The 16,641-nt window shown below is 40.9% G+C and overlaps 1 protein-coding gene across 2 annotated transcripts in view; it reads right to left on the reverse strand.

Annotated features, from left to right (window-relative positions):
• Positions 1-870: 870 nt before the first annotated feature.
• Positions 871-16,641, reverse strand: part of LOC307059742 (diphosphoinositol polyphosphate phosphohydrolase 1) — a gene marked incomplete at its 5' end in the record, with an annotated part of 94,647 nt that continues 78,876 nt past the window's right edge. For both annotated transcript variants that reach the window (XM_079713934.1, XM_079713933.1), the window contains 3 exons: positions 871-1,438; positions 4,594-4,678; positions 5,800-5,844. In XM_079713934.1, coding sequence (XP_079570060.1) covers positions 1,260-1,438; positions 4,594-4,678; positions 5,800-5,844 — 309 coding nt within the window. In that variant the 3' untranslated portion in view covers positions 871-1,259. The remainder of the gene's footprint in view (positions 1,439-4,593; positions 4,679-5,799; positions 5,845-16,641) is intronic.

Raw genomic sequence — 16,641 nt, forward strand, 5'->3', positions numbered from 1 at the left:
CGATGGACCTTTCACATCCCAGTGGGAGACATATTTAATATTTCTGAGCATGCTCCATGGTGCAGTTACAAGTGCTATAACATTACAAAGACAAGCAAACATCTGAATTTTCCTCCTGTGTACTTTTCAGGAACGTAACATGGTTACCCAGAACAGGGACAGGATTGTACAGCTGCGCTTGCCAAGTATAGTTGGATGCTTCAGAGCACAAGGACAATATCCAGTTCAGCACGGTGTAAGGCATGGATGCACAGGGAGAGAGGCCTTTGTCGGCGATAAGTAGCATTATGGAAAAAACTCCAAACCAGCAGGATAGAAACAGTGCTCGACGCTCCAGTTTTTTAGATAGTAATCCCAAGAATCCAGTTCAAATCCCTATTGTCAACATGTAGGGAGGAATTCAATTTCTAGCACTGTTTCTCCAGATCTGAGCTGAGGCCATTTGCTCCTGGCTTGGTAATAAAAAAGAAAATAGGTTTCTTCCTGTTTCTTTCTTGGCATGGAAACACAGCTTCGAGAAGAGAAGGCCATGAGTCCTGGGAGTACTATGAAGGTAGCTAAACTCTTCCCATACCCTACATAACTATAGTTGATGACTGGGGAAAAGAGAGAGGACAGGGAACTTTACCTAGCCACTAGCATCAGAAACAAAAAAGTAAATTAATTGTGAGGCTCTCCACTTCAGAAACACCTTGAATTTAAAAAACAAAACTTTGAAAAATTAAACAGTTAAATCCCTCTTCTAAAAGTCATTTATTTACATATTATATGCCCAGTATATAATGTGTAGATAAATGTATCCTGCAGTGAAAGTGACCAACCTGCTGGACTTAACAGCACATTACAGGACAAATTCTTGAAAGATTTCATCTCATATTGGTATCTTTTAATTAAAAAAAAAAAAAAAATCTGGCCAGGGCTGGGATGAAACAAACAGGAACACTTCAGAATCCAAGGCAGAGGGAAGGCTGTTTGCCTCTTTAGAGAATTGTAGGGGTGTGAAAAGGGAGAGACAGATCATGCACAAAAGTACTGACAAATTACACACCCACCCCCCACCCCCTCAATAAAAAGAGAAGAAAAAGCCCCATCACTTAACACCAAACAGCAACATTATCAATAAACCCTTTCTCTGCTGCCCATCATGCCTTATTTGAAAGAGGAGGCCTGTGAGGAGAGGTGAAAGAGCAAGGGTGAGAGGGAAGACCTGCACTTCAGTCTAGTTTCCAATTTCCATTTCTCTTACAGGAAATCTTCAGTCATCTGATGCCTGGCATCGAGCTCTGAGCAGAAACTGAGTAAGTGGTGGCCACGAGCGGGGTGCCATTGTTGGCTGAGTAGCCTTGCCTCAACGTTTCAAAATACGATGCTTGCACCGGTTTGTGATACTGCAGCACTTTTATGGCATCTTCTATTTTAAACCATTCCCGCTTCCTTCCTGTCGAGGCAGAGAGAAAAAGAAATTAGTACAAAAGGAAAGCAGCAGGTTTCTGACCCTAAAACTTTTGAGAAAATGTAGAAAAAAACATGGAAGCAATGGTTATCAATGTTTTTCTTTTCTTTTTTACACTGAAGTATAACTGACCTACAACACTATGTTAGTTCCAGGCGTACAACATAGTGATTTGATATTTCTACACATTACAAAATGACCACGATGGTTATCAACATTTAAAAAACATGTAAATCTATTTTTCCTTATTTTCTTTTCTTACAAGGGTGATGCAAGCACACTTTATATGCTTCAAATATTACACAAATGCCTAATGCAGAAAACAGGTAAGAAATCTGAAAACTGAAGAGCTGAAAGTAATTGTGTGAAATCTGCCCTCTAAAGAGAACCACTGCTAGTGGTTTCCTCTTGAGCTCCTGGGCCTCTGGGCCTTCCTCGGCTTGTACATAAGTGCCTGAAGCCCGCCAGCAACCCCATCTCCTGCAAAAATAGACATGAGCATCAGCTTCCAGAATTACCAGGATGGCTGACTTGTAATCAGTTATTTATTTTAAAATTTTTGTATAAGAGTGATATATCTACAAAAAAGAAAATATTTTCTCAAAAAGAGGAAAATATAATCTCAACACAATCATTATTAACTTTTCAGTGTATTTAAAATTTTTTTCAAATGCATGTTTTAAAATCCTCCATTATTTTTTCTCTTACAAAAATAACAAAAGAACATTGGTTAAAACTGGGAAAACAGAAGAAAGCATAAATAAGATAATTACCTGTAATCTTATAAACCAGAAGTAACTACTCTTAATACCTTAGTGCATTTGCTTTTCTTTCATCTTATTTGAAAAAGACACAGTTATTTCAGCAACTATAATTGGGATCATGCTTTAAGGTGCTCAGAATCCTCAGAGGCCCTGATGGAGTGCTGTTGTTAGGAACATGGACACTGAAGCTAATATGCTGGGCTCCAATCGCATCAATGGCTCTAATGAGCTGCACAGCTTTGGGGAAGTTACTGAACCTCTCACCTCTCTGTGCCCCACTTTCTTCATCTATAAAACAGAGATAATAAATAGTGCCTGTCTCACAAGTCTGTGGTGAGAGCTAATATGTAAAGCATTTGAACAATACCTGGGACAGAGTACATGCTGTAAGAGTTTGCTTTACTATTACTGTTGTTGTTGTTGTTGTTATTGCTTCTTTTCCACTTCACATTGTTTCTTAAGCATTCTTCTCTGTTGTAAAAGTATGACATTTAATGGTTGCATTACATCGTAATATCTAGCATGGATATAATGTCATTCACTTAACCATTTCCCTATCATTGGACATCAACGTCTGCAATTTTAGTTATTATAAATAATGCTACACTTAAAAAAAAAATTGAACACTATAGGGCTTGTGATACTGTCAAACAGCTTTCCAGAAGGATGTACCGATCCCCAATCCTGCTTTTGTGTGTTGGAATGTCAGTCTTACCACACTCCTGCCAGCACTGTTAACTTTTGTTTGTCATTGCCAATTCTTTAGGTGAAAACCAGTACCTCATCTTTGTTTGCACTTCAAATTCATATTTTAATGTAGTTCTAATTAGTGTATATACAATTCTATATACCCTGTTTTCAGTCACCAACCCGATCTCATAAGCACTTTCCCATGGTGTAGAGCTTTCATAAGTATGCTTTTAACAGCTGCCTAACGTTCCATCAGATGAATGGACCTTAGATCACTTAACATTTGCTGACCTGTACATTTTAAGACCCAATTTTTCATCTGAAAAAGGCTCATCTGAAGGAAGGCTCATAGGCTTATTCCCATATTTCAGATTGTTTCATTAGGGTCAATTCTCAGCAGTGGGAGTACAGGTGAAAGGCCTGTTTGGATATTAATAGAGCAATGGTACCTTAAAAATTAGTATCAAAAGTGTGTGACTCCCACCCGACAGAGTACTCTGAGGACAGGGCCAGCCACACCACTCACCTCTGTCTCTTTTTCAGGCCCCAGCACTGGCTGTCAAGGAGTCTATTTTTAATATCCCCCCACTGAATTTATTTATACTTAAGTTTATTGCATTCTTACCAAACACAAAGCAATTAAAAGCTGAAGAGCTATGAAATGCCCAGATCAACACTGTGAGAGGCATGATGGCAAAGCATATACTAACAATAAAGAAAGAGGCTTTGGTAAGTGAATTATATCTGTTTGCCAATTTACAACAGAAGTTAAATTAATATTACACTTTTCTAGAATATACTTTCCTTCAGAGCTAAAAGATTAAACCATGAGCCAACCATTAAAATCACCTCAATTTTTAGGTCAAAAGACATATATACAGACTTCCCTGGTGGCACAGTGGTTAAGAATCCGCCTGCCAATGCGGGGGACATGGATGGGTTCGATTCCTGGTCCGGGAAGATCCCGCATGCCACAGTGTAACTAAGCCCATGCACCACAACTACTGAGCCCACACACCTAGAGCCTGTGCTCCGCAACAAGAGAAGCCACAGCAATGAGAAGCCCGTGCACTGCAACAAAGAGTAGCCTCCACTTGCCTCAACTAGAGCAAGCCCATGTGCAGCAACAAAGACCCAACACAGCCAAAACAAAAAAAAAAGGACATATACATGCAGTAGTGATCTGAGATCAAAGAAAATGGCTCCTTAGGAGAAAGTCGCGTGCACCTGAAGGGTAACATGAATATAACTGGAAACTACTCCCATCACTCTATACCTATTATACAGCTCTGGAGGGAGGAGCTCACACAACCAAACCGACAGTTTTCTCTAACAGTATGAATAAGCACTGCAAGGAACAGCCACGGTCCTGCTTGAGGTTCATGGCCAGCAGTGGGCCTAGCATTGTGGAGGCCTTGATCAATACCTGCTTGGGAGGATCCAATTTGGTTTTAGAATCAACAGGTCTTATTTTTATGGGCCGCATTTCTAAATGTTGACTATGTACCCAACTCTGGCTTCCTCTTAAACATTTCAAAATAGTACCTTTCACAAGTTCAAAAATGGACATCCTTCTGTTATTTCTTTTCTTTATCAGGCTCTCATTTGTGGTCCTGGGTAATGACCTATGGCATGGCCAGGGCCGGTTGTGGGGAGCTCTTTGGAGGCCATCTGGGGATAACTTACCAATGTTAACTGAGTCTTCCCAGTCTTCCAGCACTTCTGTGACAATGAGCACATAGACATACGTTCTGTGCTTCCTCTCCTGGTTCTGAAGGGCAAAGAGGGACAGAGGAAGAGCTTTTCCTTAGAGAGCTGAGATTATGTAAACGTCCAGAGAGCTTAGACCCAAGGATTCCTTTCACTTTTTATCATCCTACAATCAGATATGGAATAGCACCAGCTGGCCTATTTAAAACATGCCACACTTGAATCTGAGGGTGAGCTCTTTGCCTGGGTTTCCAAAGCCAAGGCTTTACCCTCTTTTTTCCACGCAACTTCTCAAGAATACTGAGAAAAGGATTTGGGGCCTCTTGAGAAAAAGGCACCAAGTAAATTTAACTAGCTAGAACACCAGAAAGAGAAGAGACTGTGGTGGGCAGGGGTCCCATCAATGTGAGCAGGCTGATCATCTCACACATCTCCCCTCCTCCTGCTAACCCTGCTCATCTCCATTCCCTGATTTCCTACTTTCTCCAAATCTCCACTCCAGCCTATGTCCTTGTTTGTCTCTTGTGCTATAGCTACTTATCTTCCACTTCTCTGTCTCCTCTACTCTTATCTACCCCTCCTCACATCTTGGGAGGAGAGGAAGAGAGGTCGACGGGAAAAACAATTCTAACAAATAATTCTAGTTGTTTGGAGGAGATTATGGGATTTTAAAAAGAATGCGCACGTTATTCGCTGTTGGTGCTGCACTGTTTTGAAAACTTGGTGAAACAAAGATGGCATCTTTCCTAGATTAAGACTGCAATGGACAATGTTTATGTCCTCCCTCGCCCCCCAATTCATATGCTGAAATCCTAACCACCAAGGTAATAGTATTAGGAGGTAGGGGACAGTGGGAGGTGATTGGGTTATGACAGAAGACCCTCATGAATAGAATTAGTGCTCTTATAAGAGACCCCAGAGACATTTCCTCTTCTGCCATGTGAGAACACAAGAGAGAAACTGCTGTCTATGAACCAGGAAGTGGGTCCTCACCAGACACTGAATCTGCTGGCATCTTGATCTTGAACTTCCTAGCTTCTAGAACTATGAGAAATCAATTTCTATTGTTTATAAGCCACTCAATTTCTGGTATTTTGTTACGGAAGCCTGAATGGCCCATGGTAAAGATATACGTGGTTATTAATATGATACCAATTGCACCAAAGATTTTAACAGACTTACCTCAAAAATTCCGACTAATCTTCCCAATGTCCCTTTTACTCCAGCCTGAAAAATAAAAAAGAAAGATTCATACATTGACATTGCTTACATTGCTGGTCTCATTCTGAATCTTTTTTCTTTTTTTTAAAAATAAATTTATTATTTTTGGCTGCGTTGGGTCTTCGTTGCTGCGTGTGGGCTTTCTCTAGTTGCAGCGAGCGGGGGCTACTCTTCCTTGCGGTGTGTGGGCTCTAGGCGCACAGGTTTCAGTAGTTGTGGCTCGCGGGCTCTACAGCGCAGGCTCAGTAGTTGTGGCTCACAGGCTTAGCTGCTCCGCGGCATGTGAGATTTTCCCAGACCAGGGCTCGAACCCGTGTCCCCTGCATTGGCAGGAGGATTCTTAAGCACTGCACCACCAGGGAAACCCTCATTCTGAATCTTCTTGACCAATTTGTAAAACAGAAGTAAAAAAACGAGAGGACACAGCTCAGGTGGACTCCAGGTCTGTGGGGGTCATACCAGTGTGTCATCTGTGCCACAGACTGATAACAGTGGGGTATGCTCTAGGGAGAGAAATTCCTCTCATCTCTTCCCTCTCTCACCAATGCAAAACTGGCCAAACAGAGGAAGATAATCAAGGCCATAGCCATACAAAAAATATTTTGAGGTATGAATTACTTCCTTCATTTACCCATTGATTCTACCAATATACCCTGAATGCCTAATCTGAGCCAGACAATGGTGTAGATGCCAGAGGTATAGTGATGAATAGGCTAGAACACAAAGTCCATGAGAGCAAGACCCTTATCTGACTCGTTCTTGGCTGTCTGTACCCAGTATGACTAGGAAAGAGCTCAGCACCTGGCAGGAGCTTCATAAAGAATAAGTCAACAAAAACATAGACCTGGTGGGACTTCCCTGGTGGTCCAATGGTTAGGAGTCTGCCTTCCAATGCAGGGGATGCAGGTTCGATCCCTGGTCAGGGAACTAAGATCCCACATGCTGAGGGGCAACTGAGCCCGCGTGCCTCAACTGGAGAGCCCATGCGCTCTAGAGCCTGCACATTGCAACTAGAGAGAAGCCCACGCGCCACAACGAAGATCCCGTGTGCTGCAACTAAGACTCAACACAGACAAAAATTTAAAAAAAAAAAAAAAAAAAGATCTGGTAATTCTGCTAAATGACAGGTTTTATGACAGGAATGCACAGAGCATGTGATGGACAGAGAATTAGGCGAGAGGGGCAGCTTTGCACAGTGATTAGGCCTTTGTAGTATATGCTCTGTTTACCCCATCAGCCCTTTGGTATTTTTTTTTAGATCTGTGTCTTTCTGAGGCATTATAGGCGACTTTTTCACTCTATTCCAACTTACTAATTTTCTTTTCAGCCATATCCTGGCTAGAGTTATCCATTTCTGGTCCACTTTTAATTTGATTTTTTCATCTTTACTTGTTCTTTACATATCTACCTGTTTCCATTACATACAGCTCTGTTTCCATGATTTAAAAAAAATATTCATTCATTCATTCATTCATTCATTTCTGTGTTGGGTCTTTGTTGCTGCATGCAGGCTTTCTCTAGTTGCGGTGAGCGGGCTTCTCATTGTGGTGGCTTCTCTCATTGCAGAGCATGGGCTCTAGGTGCGCGGGCTTCAGTAGTTGTGGCACATGGGCTCAGTAGTTGTGGCTTGCGGGCTCTAGAGCACAGGCTCAGTAGTTGTGGCACACAGGCTTAGCTGCTCCGTGTCATATTGGATCTTCCCGGACCAGGGCTTGAACCCGTGTCCCCTGCATTGGCAGGCGTATTCTTAACCACTGCACCACCAGGGAAGCCCTTCCATGATTTTTGTTGTTGTTGTTGTTCTTTTAAAATAGAAGTTATTCCTTTATTTATGTTTTGAACATTCTGAAAATATTTAAGTTGTCAGGTCATGCTATAAAATTCATTTTACCTGAAGTAAATTCACGTTCCAACTGGTGAAGGGCTTACTTGTGACGCTGCTTTCACCAGGCTCTCCAGAGCCAGGTCTTAAAGTGAAAATTTAGGGTTCCTACTTCAAGGTAATATAGGGAATACTGTAGATAGAGCCCCATCCTTTAGTGTGCACTGCACCTGCATCCTCTCCCTACCTAGGCCCATATCTTCCTTTTTTTATACAGCAGGTTCTTATTAGTTATCTATTTTATACATATTAGTGTATATATGTCAATCCCAATCTCCCAATTCATCACCCCCCCACCCCGCTTTCCCCCCTTGGTGTCCATACATTTGTTCTCTACATCTGCGTCTCTATTTCTGCCTTGCAAACCGGTTCATCTGTACCATTTTTCTAGATTCCACATATATGCATTAATATATTTGTTTTTCTCTCTCTTACTTCACTCTGTATAACAGTCTCTATGTCCATCCACGTCTCTGCAAATGACCCAATTTCGTTCCTTTTTATGGCTGAGTACTATTCCATTGTACATATGTACCACATCTTCTTTATCCATTTGTCTGTTGATGGGCATTTAGGTTGCTTCCATGTCCTGGCTATTGTAAACAGTGGTGCAATGAACACTGGGGTGCATGTGTCTTTTTGAATTATGGTTTTCTCAGGGTATATGCCCAGTAGTGGGATTGCTGGGTCATATGGTAATTCTATTTTTAGTTTCTTAAGGAACCTCCATACTGTTCTCCATAGTGGCTGTTACATTCCCACCAACAGTGCAAGAGGGTTCCCTTTTCTCCACACCCTCTCCAGCATTCGTGGTTTGCAGATTTTCGGATGACGCCCATTCTAATTGGTGTGAGGTGATTACCTCATTGTAGTTTTGATTTGCATTTCTCTATTAGTGATGTTGAGCAGCTTTTCATGTGCCTCTTGTTGGCCCATATCTTTCTAAAAGTCTCAGCTCCTGGTGTCCTTTCCATTGGGTACTTAGCCTCCCCCTTACTCCAAGGGCTCCAACCACCAGCCATGCAAGGCCATGCAGGCTGCAACTTTCCTCTGCTGTTCTGCAATTCTGCTCTGTTACTGATCTATGGAGGTATCCACTTTGCTTTTGAGTCAGGCTGTCTTTTTAGCTTTTGCCTTTTACATCTGTCTCTGCTAGGAGTAGAGGGGGTGACAGGTGAGGGAAAGATTTCCCTGGAAATGCCTGGGGGATGCAGTAACTTGTTTTCTATTACAACTGCCATGTTATTTTGTACAATACATTAAAAATTAAGGCAAATATACTTTCTAAAGACAGTAAGTGCTCAATAAGTTTGTACAGAATAAAATTTAAAATAAGTACTCCAAAAGTTCTTTAGAGATATTCAGTAATAGAAACAACAGAAGCCAATTTAAAGGCCTAGATTCCTAGATAAGCTATATTTTGAAATTAATTTTTGCTAATTATCTGTCAAGAAATTACTTTCCTTTCTCTTGCCAACATGCCTATTTCTTTTCCTATTCTTTTCCCATCCATTCTTTTCCCCATGTGGCTTTTGGTCTACTTCAATGGAAGTGTGCACCTTTTCTTATTTAAATTGCTTTTCTACGTTTTTAGAAATAATTGCACTCCACAGCCAGCTAAGACTAGCTAGACTGTACTTCATGAATTAACCAATGAAGCTGCCTGAACAAGTGGGACGCGCTGGCAAGCTGTCCTCATCTGGAAAGCCAATGCTGTACTCTGATCCTAGGCAGCCCAAACATGCTCAGATCAGCTCCTGAGATGTGTCACCTGTGCTCTTGTCACAGGCCTCCACTGACAGGGCCTGGGAGTAGAGCCGTCAGGCTTCAGGGGAGTGAGGGCCATGGTGGGCTGGCGGAGGGGAGGCGGCACAAGATTCACAGAGGTTCACAGAAGACATCATTCACATTTCTCTTATGCAAAGTGGAGAAAGTTCTCTTCAGCAGTTACTGTTCAATTATTTACTTTTCTTAAAACAAAAATGCAGAAAATAATCTCCAAATTTTAAAGGCATAAATCAACTTAATATTATGACAATACAATTTATTTAAAACTTTTAATTATAGTAATTTCTGCATTCAACATCAACATGTATCTACGATTTACTCTGTGTCAGAGGCAGTTGGGAAAAGTATAAAAACATTTTTCTTAATGAAACAGATGCATTTTTATAGTCTAGAGTAAATCAAATAATGCTGTCATCTGTACACTGAAATACACTGGCATTTATTTTCACTTCTAATTAATCTAATTAATCACTTCTAATCAACACTAGCTTTGTTTCTTAAATGTTTCTTTCAAGTTTTATTCTTGGAAGATCTACTTGGGAGAATTCTATCTAAGGTGATTGTACCAATGATTATCTATGGTAAAAAGCAAAGAAAGATTCTTGTATTTACCAGTTTTTAAAACCGGGCTTTAGCAGTTTTCTTAGGAGGAGGCTCCTCTTTTGTAAGAAAATGGATTTCAGTTCTTTAAAGCCATAGTGCCGATAAGAGGAAGATTCCTCATAGGCAGAGTTTCTCCGAGACAGAGTTCACTGTAACCATTTTACTTTTTCACAATCTTCCACAGTCCAACTTTCATATCCTAGCTCTCTCTCAAATGCTGCCACAAGCAATTGGAGAGAGATATTTTTACCTCTCATATGATTCTTGCACGCAGGATGGGGTAGGTGTCAGGGTCACATCTGACAGATATTTGGGGATAAGATTTGATTCAGAGTATATGTAAGTTTGGTCCCGTTAGGTTACTGGTATAGAGCTGCTTTTCTCAAAATCATATGAAAGCAGTTATAATTTCTGTCTGTATTGTCAAAAGCCCCTAATCCAGAGAAGTCTTTATTTAAAAGCCCATCTTAGCTAGTAGTAAGAATTCCAAATAAAATATCTACTGCCCTTCATTATTCAACCATATGCAGGTGAGTGCTTTCTTGAACTTCAAAGTATACAATATCAATTCTAATACTTGAGGTATAGTTGACAAAAATTACCTGAGTAACTGGCTACTTTTTAAAAAGGAAAAAACACAAATGCCTTTTTTCCTTTTGGGGTGTTTTTACTGAGATTGGAAGTACTGGGTTGGCCAAAAAGTTCCTTCGGTTTTAAAGTAAAAATAAAAGACACGTTTTTCATTCTCACCAAGAACTTTATTGAATAATGTACTCACCATGTTGTTCCACTACCTTCTGCCATTTTTCAGGCAACTTCATAATTCCATCTTCCCAAAACTTTTTTTTTAAACATATTTATTGGGGTTTCCCAAAACTTTTTATCTTTTTGAGCAAAGAACTGTTCTATGTGCCTTTTACAGTCTTCCAGGGAATTGAAATTTTTTCCATTAAGAGAATTATTTAAAGACCGAAATAAACAGAAACCTGAACGGGCAATGTCTGGTGAATATGGTGGATGAATCAGAACTTCCCAGCCAAGCTGTAACAGTTTTTGCCTGGTCGTCAAAGAAACATGCAGTCTTGTGTTATCCTGATGGAAGATTATGCGTTTTCTGTTGACTAATTCCAGATGCTTTTCATCAAGTGCCGCTTTCAGTTGGTCTAACTGGGAGCAGTGCTTGTTGGAATTAATTGTTTGGTTTTCCGGAAGGAGCTTATAATAGAGGACTCCCTTCCAATCCCACCATATACACATCACCTTCTTTGGATGAAGACTGGCCTTTGGTGTGGTTGGTGGTGATTCACTTCGCTTGCCCCAAGATCTCTTCCATTCCACATTATTGTACAGTATCCACTTTTCAACGCCCATCACAATTTGTTTTAAAAACGGAATGTTTTCGTTACATTTAGGTAGAGAATCATGTGGAAATATGGTCAAGAAGGTTTCTTTCGGTTAGCTTACGTGGAACCCAAACATCAAAGCAATTAACATAACCAAACTGGTGCAAATGATTTTCAACGCTTGATTTGGACATTTTGAGTATGTCGGCTATCTCCCCCGTGGTATAACGTTGATTGTTCTCAGTTAATGTCTCGATTTGATCGCTACCAACGTCAACTGGTCTACCCAACTGTGGAGCATCGTCCAGCGAGAAATCTCCAGCGTGAAACTTCGCAAACCACTTTTGACACGTTCAATCAGTCACAGCACCTTCTCCATACACTGCACAAATCTTTTTTTGTGTTTCAGTTGTGTTTTTACCCTTTTTGAAATAATAATGCATAATATGCCAGAAATGTTGTTTTCTTCCATCTTCAATATTAAAATGGCTACACAAAATTCACCAATTTTGATAATTTTTTTTAAATGCACGCTGATATGACAGCTGTCACAATACAATCTAACAAAATTTTTAAACAATTTATTTATTATTTATTTATTTTTGGCTGTGTTGGGTCTTAGTTGCGGCACATGGAATCTTTGTTGAGGCATGCAGGATCTACATTGTGGTGCGTGGGCTTCTCTCTAGTTGTGGTGTGCGGGTTTTCTCTTCTCTAGTTGTGGCGTACAGGCTCTAGGGCGTGTGGGCTCTGTAGTTGTGGCACACGGGTTCCAGAGCGTGTAGGCTCTGTAGTTTGCAGCACGCAGGCTCTAGTTGAGGCACGTGAGCTCAGTAGTTGTGGAACGTGAGCTTAGTTGCGCCACGACATGTGGGATCTTAATTCCCTGACCAGGGATTGAACCTGCATCCCCTGCATTGCAAGGCAGTTTCTTTACCACTGGACCACCAGGGAAGTCCCAACAAAATTGTTTTGAATGAAATTAAAGATAACTAAGCGCAAAAAAAAAAAAAAAGATAACTAAGTGCTACTATAGCCATCTTACAGAAAAAAACGAACGAACTTTTGGGCCAACACTATATTTATCTGTAAAGGGCTGGACTGACCAGGGACACTCCAGTACCCACCTCTTTCCCTCTAGCAGTCTCCCGGGGTGTGTAGCTGAAGCCTAGGCAGAGGCACTGATGTGATGGGCCTTTGAACCTGCCCCTAAAATGATCTCCTACCACAAAGATCCCTGACTTTGCTGCTTAGTTTGGATAGGCATAAAGTGGACCATCACCTTCTGAAAGCAATTTTTTCACTCTCAGGTGAACATGGTGGCAGACACAGATGGCTGTCTAGCCCACAAGAATTCTCCCTTCCTCCTTGCTACCAGTAAGACCCAGATTCTGTTCAGGTGAGAGCTATGGCACACTTGGAACCGCATAGGGAGTTCTGCTGCCCTCTGCAGTGAAAGGTTTAGGGGTGCTGTGTATGACCCAATTCTGGGTCAGTGGTTCCTGAGAGGATGTTTCTTGGAGGCTTCTAAAAAAGATTTCCCATCATGATAAAAAGAGCTGTACAAAAAGAAACCCTATACCTCCTTGCTTGTCAGGTGGGGACCTGAAACTTGGAACTGCAACAGTCATCTTGTGATCATAAGGGTTAAGGCCTAGAAAATCAATAAGAAGTGAACCAAAGTCCTGACGGCTGAGCTGCTGAAGCAACAGGGTAATGGCCAACCCCTGGACCTCTTATGTGAGAAAAATAATTAGTGATGTTAAAGCCAGTTTTAGTCAGGTATGCTGGCACCTGTATCTGAAAGCTGCCTGCTACTTCCCTTGATTTAAAAGGCAGCTCTCTGAGGAAGACTGCATATCCCAAAAGAAAAATTCTGTACATTTAGGGAGCTGTAGTATAAAATCTTCCTCTATTAAAGCAATGAGCCCAGGCCCAAAAGAAGCTCAGGGGAAGAACTCTAGTGCAAGTATCTATATGAGGAAACCTATGAACAAAAATATATGGTCTTCAATACACATAACTTTCTGGTATCCACCAAACTTGTCAATTATAGAAGGAAAGAATCACAGTGAAGACAGATGGAAGTAGATGAGAAGACAGTTAAGTCCACTGAAATCCCATCCCAAGGTTTTTTGTTTTGCTTTTTAAATGAAATATTTCAAATGTCAAAAAAGTAAAGATAATAATAAAATAAACATTCAGGTAGTCAGGTAGTCACTAACCAGCTTTGTCAAATAGTAATGTATCATTTTGTGTCATTTTTTTTCTTAAAAAATAAAACTACTAGTACAACAGAAGCCTCTCGTGTATTCCCCACCTCCTGCCAGAAGTAACTAACTACTACTCACTTAAATTTGGTTTTTATCATTCGATCATATGTTTTTACACTTCTACTACTTACGTATATATCCACTAGTAATGGTACATAGTATTTCCTGCATGTTTCTCTACTTGATTAAAAAAAAGAATTATAAAGTCTGCAACGTTTTCCTCTTCAATATCATGTTTCTGACTTTTAGCTATATTGATACATGTGGTTTTAGTTAATTCATTCTAACTCTTGATCAATAATTTAAAGAATTTATCACAATTTATTAATCTGTTCACTTTTTGGTAGACATTTAGTCATGCTATTATAAAAAACATCGCCAGGCTTCCCTGGTGGCGCAGTGGTTGAGAGTCCGCCTGCCGATGCAGGGGACACGGGTTCGTGCCCCGGTCCGGGAAGATCCCACATGCCGTGGAGCGGCTAGGCCTGTGAGCCATGGCCGCTGAGCCTGAGCGTCCGGAGCCTGTGCTCCACAACTGGAGAGGCCACAGCAGTGAAGAGACCCGTGTACCGCGAAAAAAAAAAAATCGCCAAAAAAAGAACTTCTCTTACAGATATCCTTGTTACTTACCATGTGTGGGAGTTTCTCCAAGATCTATAACTAACTGTCAAATTTCTGAATCACAGGGTAAAAGTACCTCCAATTTTCCCACTTATTATCACGTTGCTGTCTGCAGTAGATCAGCTGCAGAAATGGCTGCAATTCTCTCCCTGTATCCATGTCCTTTTTTTTCCCGGCTGTGCCGCGCAGCTTGTGGGATCTTAGTTTAGTTTCACTGCTCTCAGCAGTGAAAGTGCAGAGTCCTAACCACTGGACCACCAGGGAACTAACTCCTGTACCCATATCCTTTGAAGTGTAATTTTGCAGTTCTTCCTATCAAGAGATAGAATCTATTTACCCACTCCTGGCCTTGTGACTTGCTTTGGCCAACAAAATGCAGAAGGATGGTGTACCAGTTCCAAGCCTTGGCCTCAAGAGGCCTTACAGTTTCCACTTTTTCTCTTGGAACTCTGCCACCGCCATGTGAGCTAGTCTCCTAAAGGATGAAAGACCAGTCTCAGCTGAGGATATCACAAAGCAGCCTACAGCCAGCTAACCTCCAAAGTGAGACAGCCTAGCTAAGATCAGCACAGCTGCCAACTCAATGCAGAGCTGGCTATAGATAACTGAGCAGTCGAGCTGACACGAGAAGCTGACCCATGGGCTTGTGAGCAATAATCAATACTTGCTTTTTTTTAAAAAAAATTTACTTTATTTATTTTTGGCTGCATTGGGTCTTCACTGTGTGCGGGCTTTCTCTAGTTGTGGAGAGTGGGGGCTACTCCTCGTTGCGGTGCATGGGCTTCTCACTGCAGTGGCTTCTTTTGTGGTGGAGCACAGGCTCTAGAGAGCAGGCTCAGTAGTTGTGGCACACGGGCTCAGTAGTTGTGGCTCACAGGCTCTAGAGCACAGTCTCAGTAGTTGTGGCGCATGGGCTTAGTAGCTCCGTGGCATGTGGGATCTTCCCGGAACAGGGCTCGAACCCGTGTCCCCTGCATTGGTAGGTGGATTCTTAACCACTGCGCCACCAGGGGAGCCAATACTTACTTTTTAAGCCAATGAATTTTGGGATAGTTTGTTTTACAGCAACAACTAACTGACATATTCTCCAAGTATAGAGGCAGTATACAAGTTCTTGTACCTTGTACCTCTTGCTCCTTTTTAACGCTGGTGCTTGTTATCAGCTTTTTTAAAACTGCGGGTCAATATAGTGAGTATAAAATTATAATGCATAATTTTAAAATTGAAATCGTGCACTTTTCCTATGTTTAATGAACATTGAGATTTCTTCGTCTGGGAATTCATACTCTTTATCCATTTTTCTTATGTGTTCATTGACCATCTTAGTGATTTTCAGAAATTATTTATATCTTATCCTCTGTGGTAAATATTTTCTCCCAATCTGGCATTTGTCTTTTATCTTTACTTTTGATGTCCTTTGCTAAATATGTTTTTACCAGACATTGCTGATTTTACTTTTTTTCTTTGTGTGTGTGTTTAATGTCTTTTTTTTTTTTTTTTTGCGGTACGCGGGCCTCTCCCGTTTGCAGAGCACAGGCTCCGGACGCGCAGGCTCAGCGGCCATGGCTCACGGGCTCAGTCGCTCCGCGGCATGTGGGATCTTCCTAGACCGGGGCACGAACCCGTGTCCCCTGCATCGGCAGGCGGACTCTCAACCACTGCGCCACCAGGGAAGCCCTGTTTAATGTCTTTTTAAGAAACATGTCCCCGTCCCCATGGCATAAAGTTAGTCTCCCGTATGTTTTCTATGATCCAGCAAAATAAATTTGGGAATTTATTCCCAAGTAGCCAGAAGAGTCCCATGGATATTACTTTGTTTTACTAATATAGTTGTTAATTTATGTACTAATATCACATGGTTTTAACTAATATAGCTTTATCTTAATACCTGGAAAGGTAGTCTCTGCCTCTGTTCTTTTTCAAAAACTTCAAAGCCACTTTTGTACCTTTATTCTTCTACACGAATTTCAAAAATCAGTTTTTTTAGATCTCTTGAAAAATCCTTCGGGGATGTTTACTTTTATTTTTGAAATTTGGGGTTAATTCGAGAAAAACTCAAATCTTTACAATATTTAGTCTTTTCATTCAAGAATAGACTCTGCATTTATTCAGGTCTTTTTAAATTCCTTTAATGAAGTTTTATTATTTTTATTGTAAAGATCCTGCACTCTGTTAGTCTACAGCAAGGTATTTCAGTTTTAGTATAGTTCTGCTATTGTGAATAATGTATATTTTTTAAAGTTGCATATTTTCTAGTTTATTATCACTTGTTTAAAGAAACATTGCTGGTTTC

The sequence above is a fragment of the Hyperoodon ampullatus genome, assembly GCF_949752795.1.
Source record: "Hyperoodon ampullatus genome assembly, chromosome: 10".
Lineage (NCBI taxonomy): Eukaryota > Metazoa > Chordata > Mammalia > Artiodactyla > Ziphiidae > Hyperoodon > Hyperoodon ampullatus.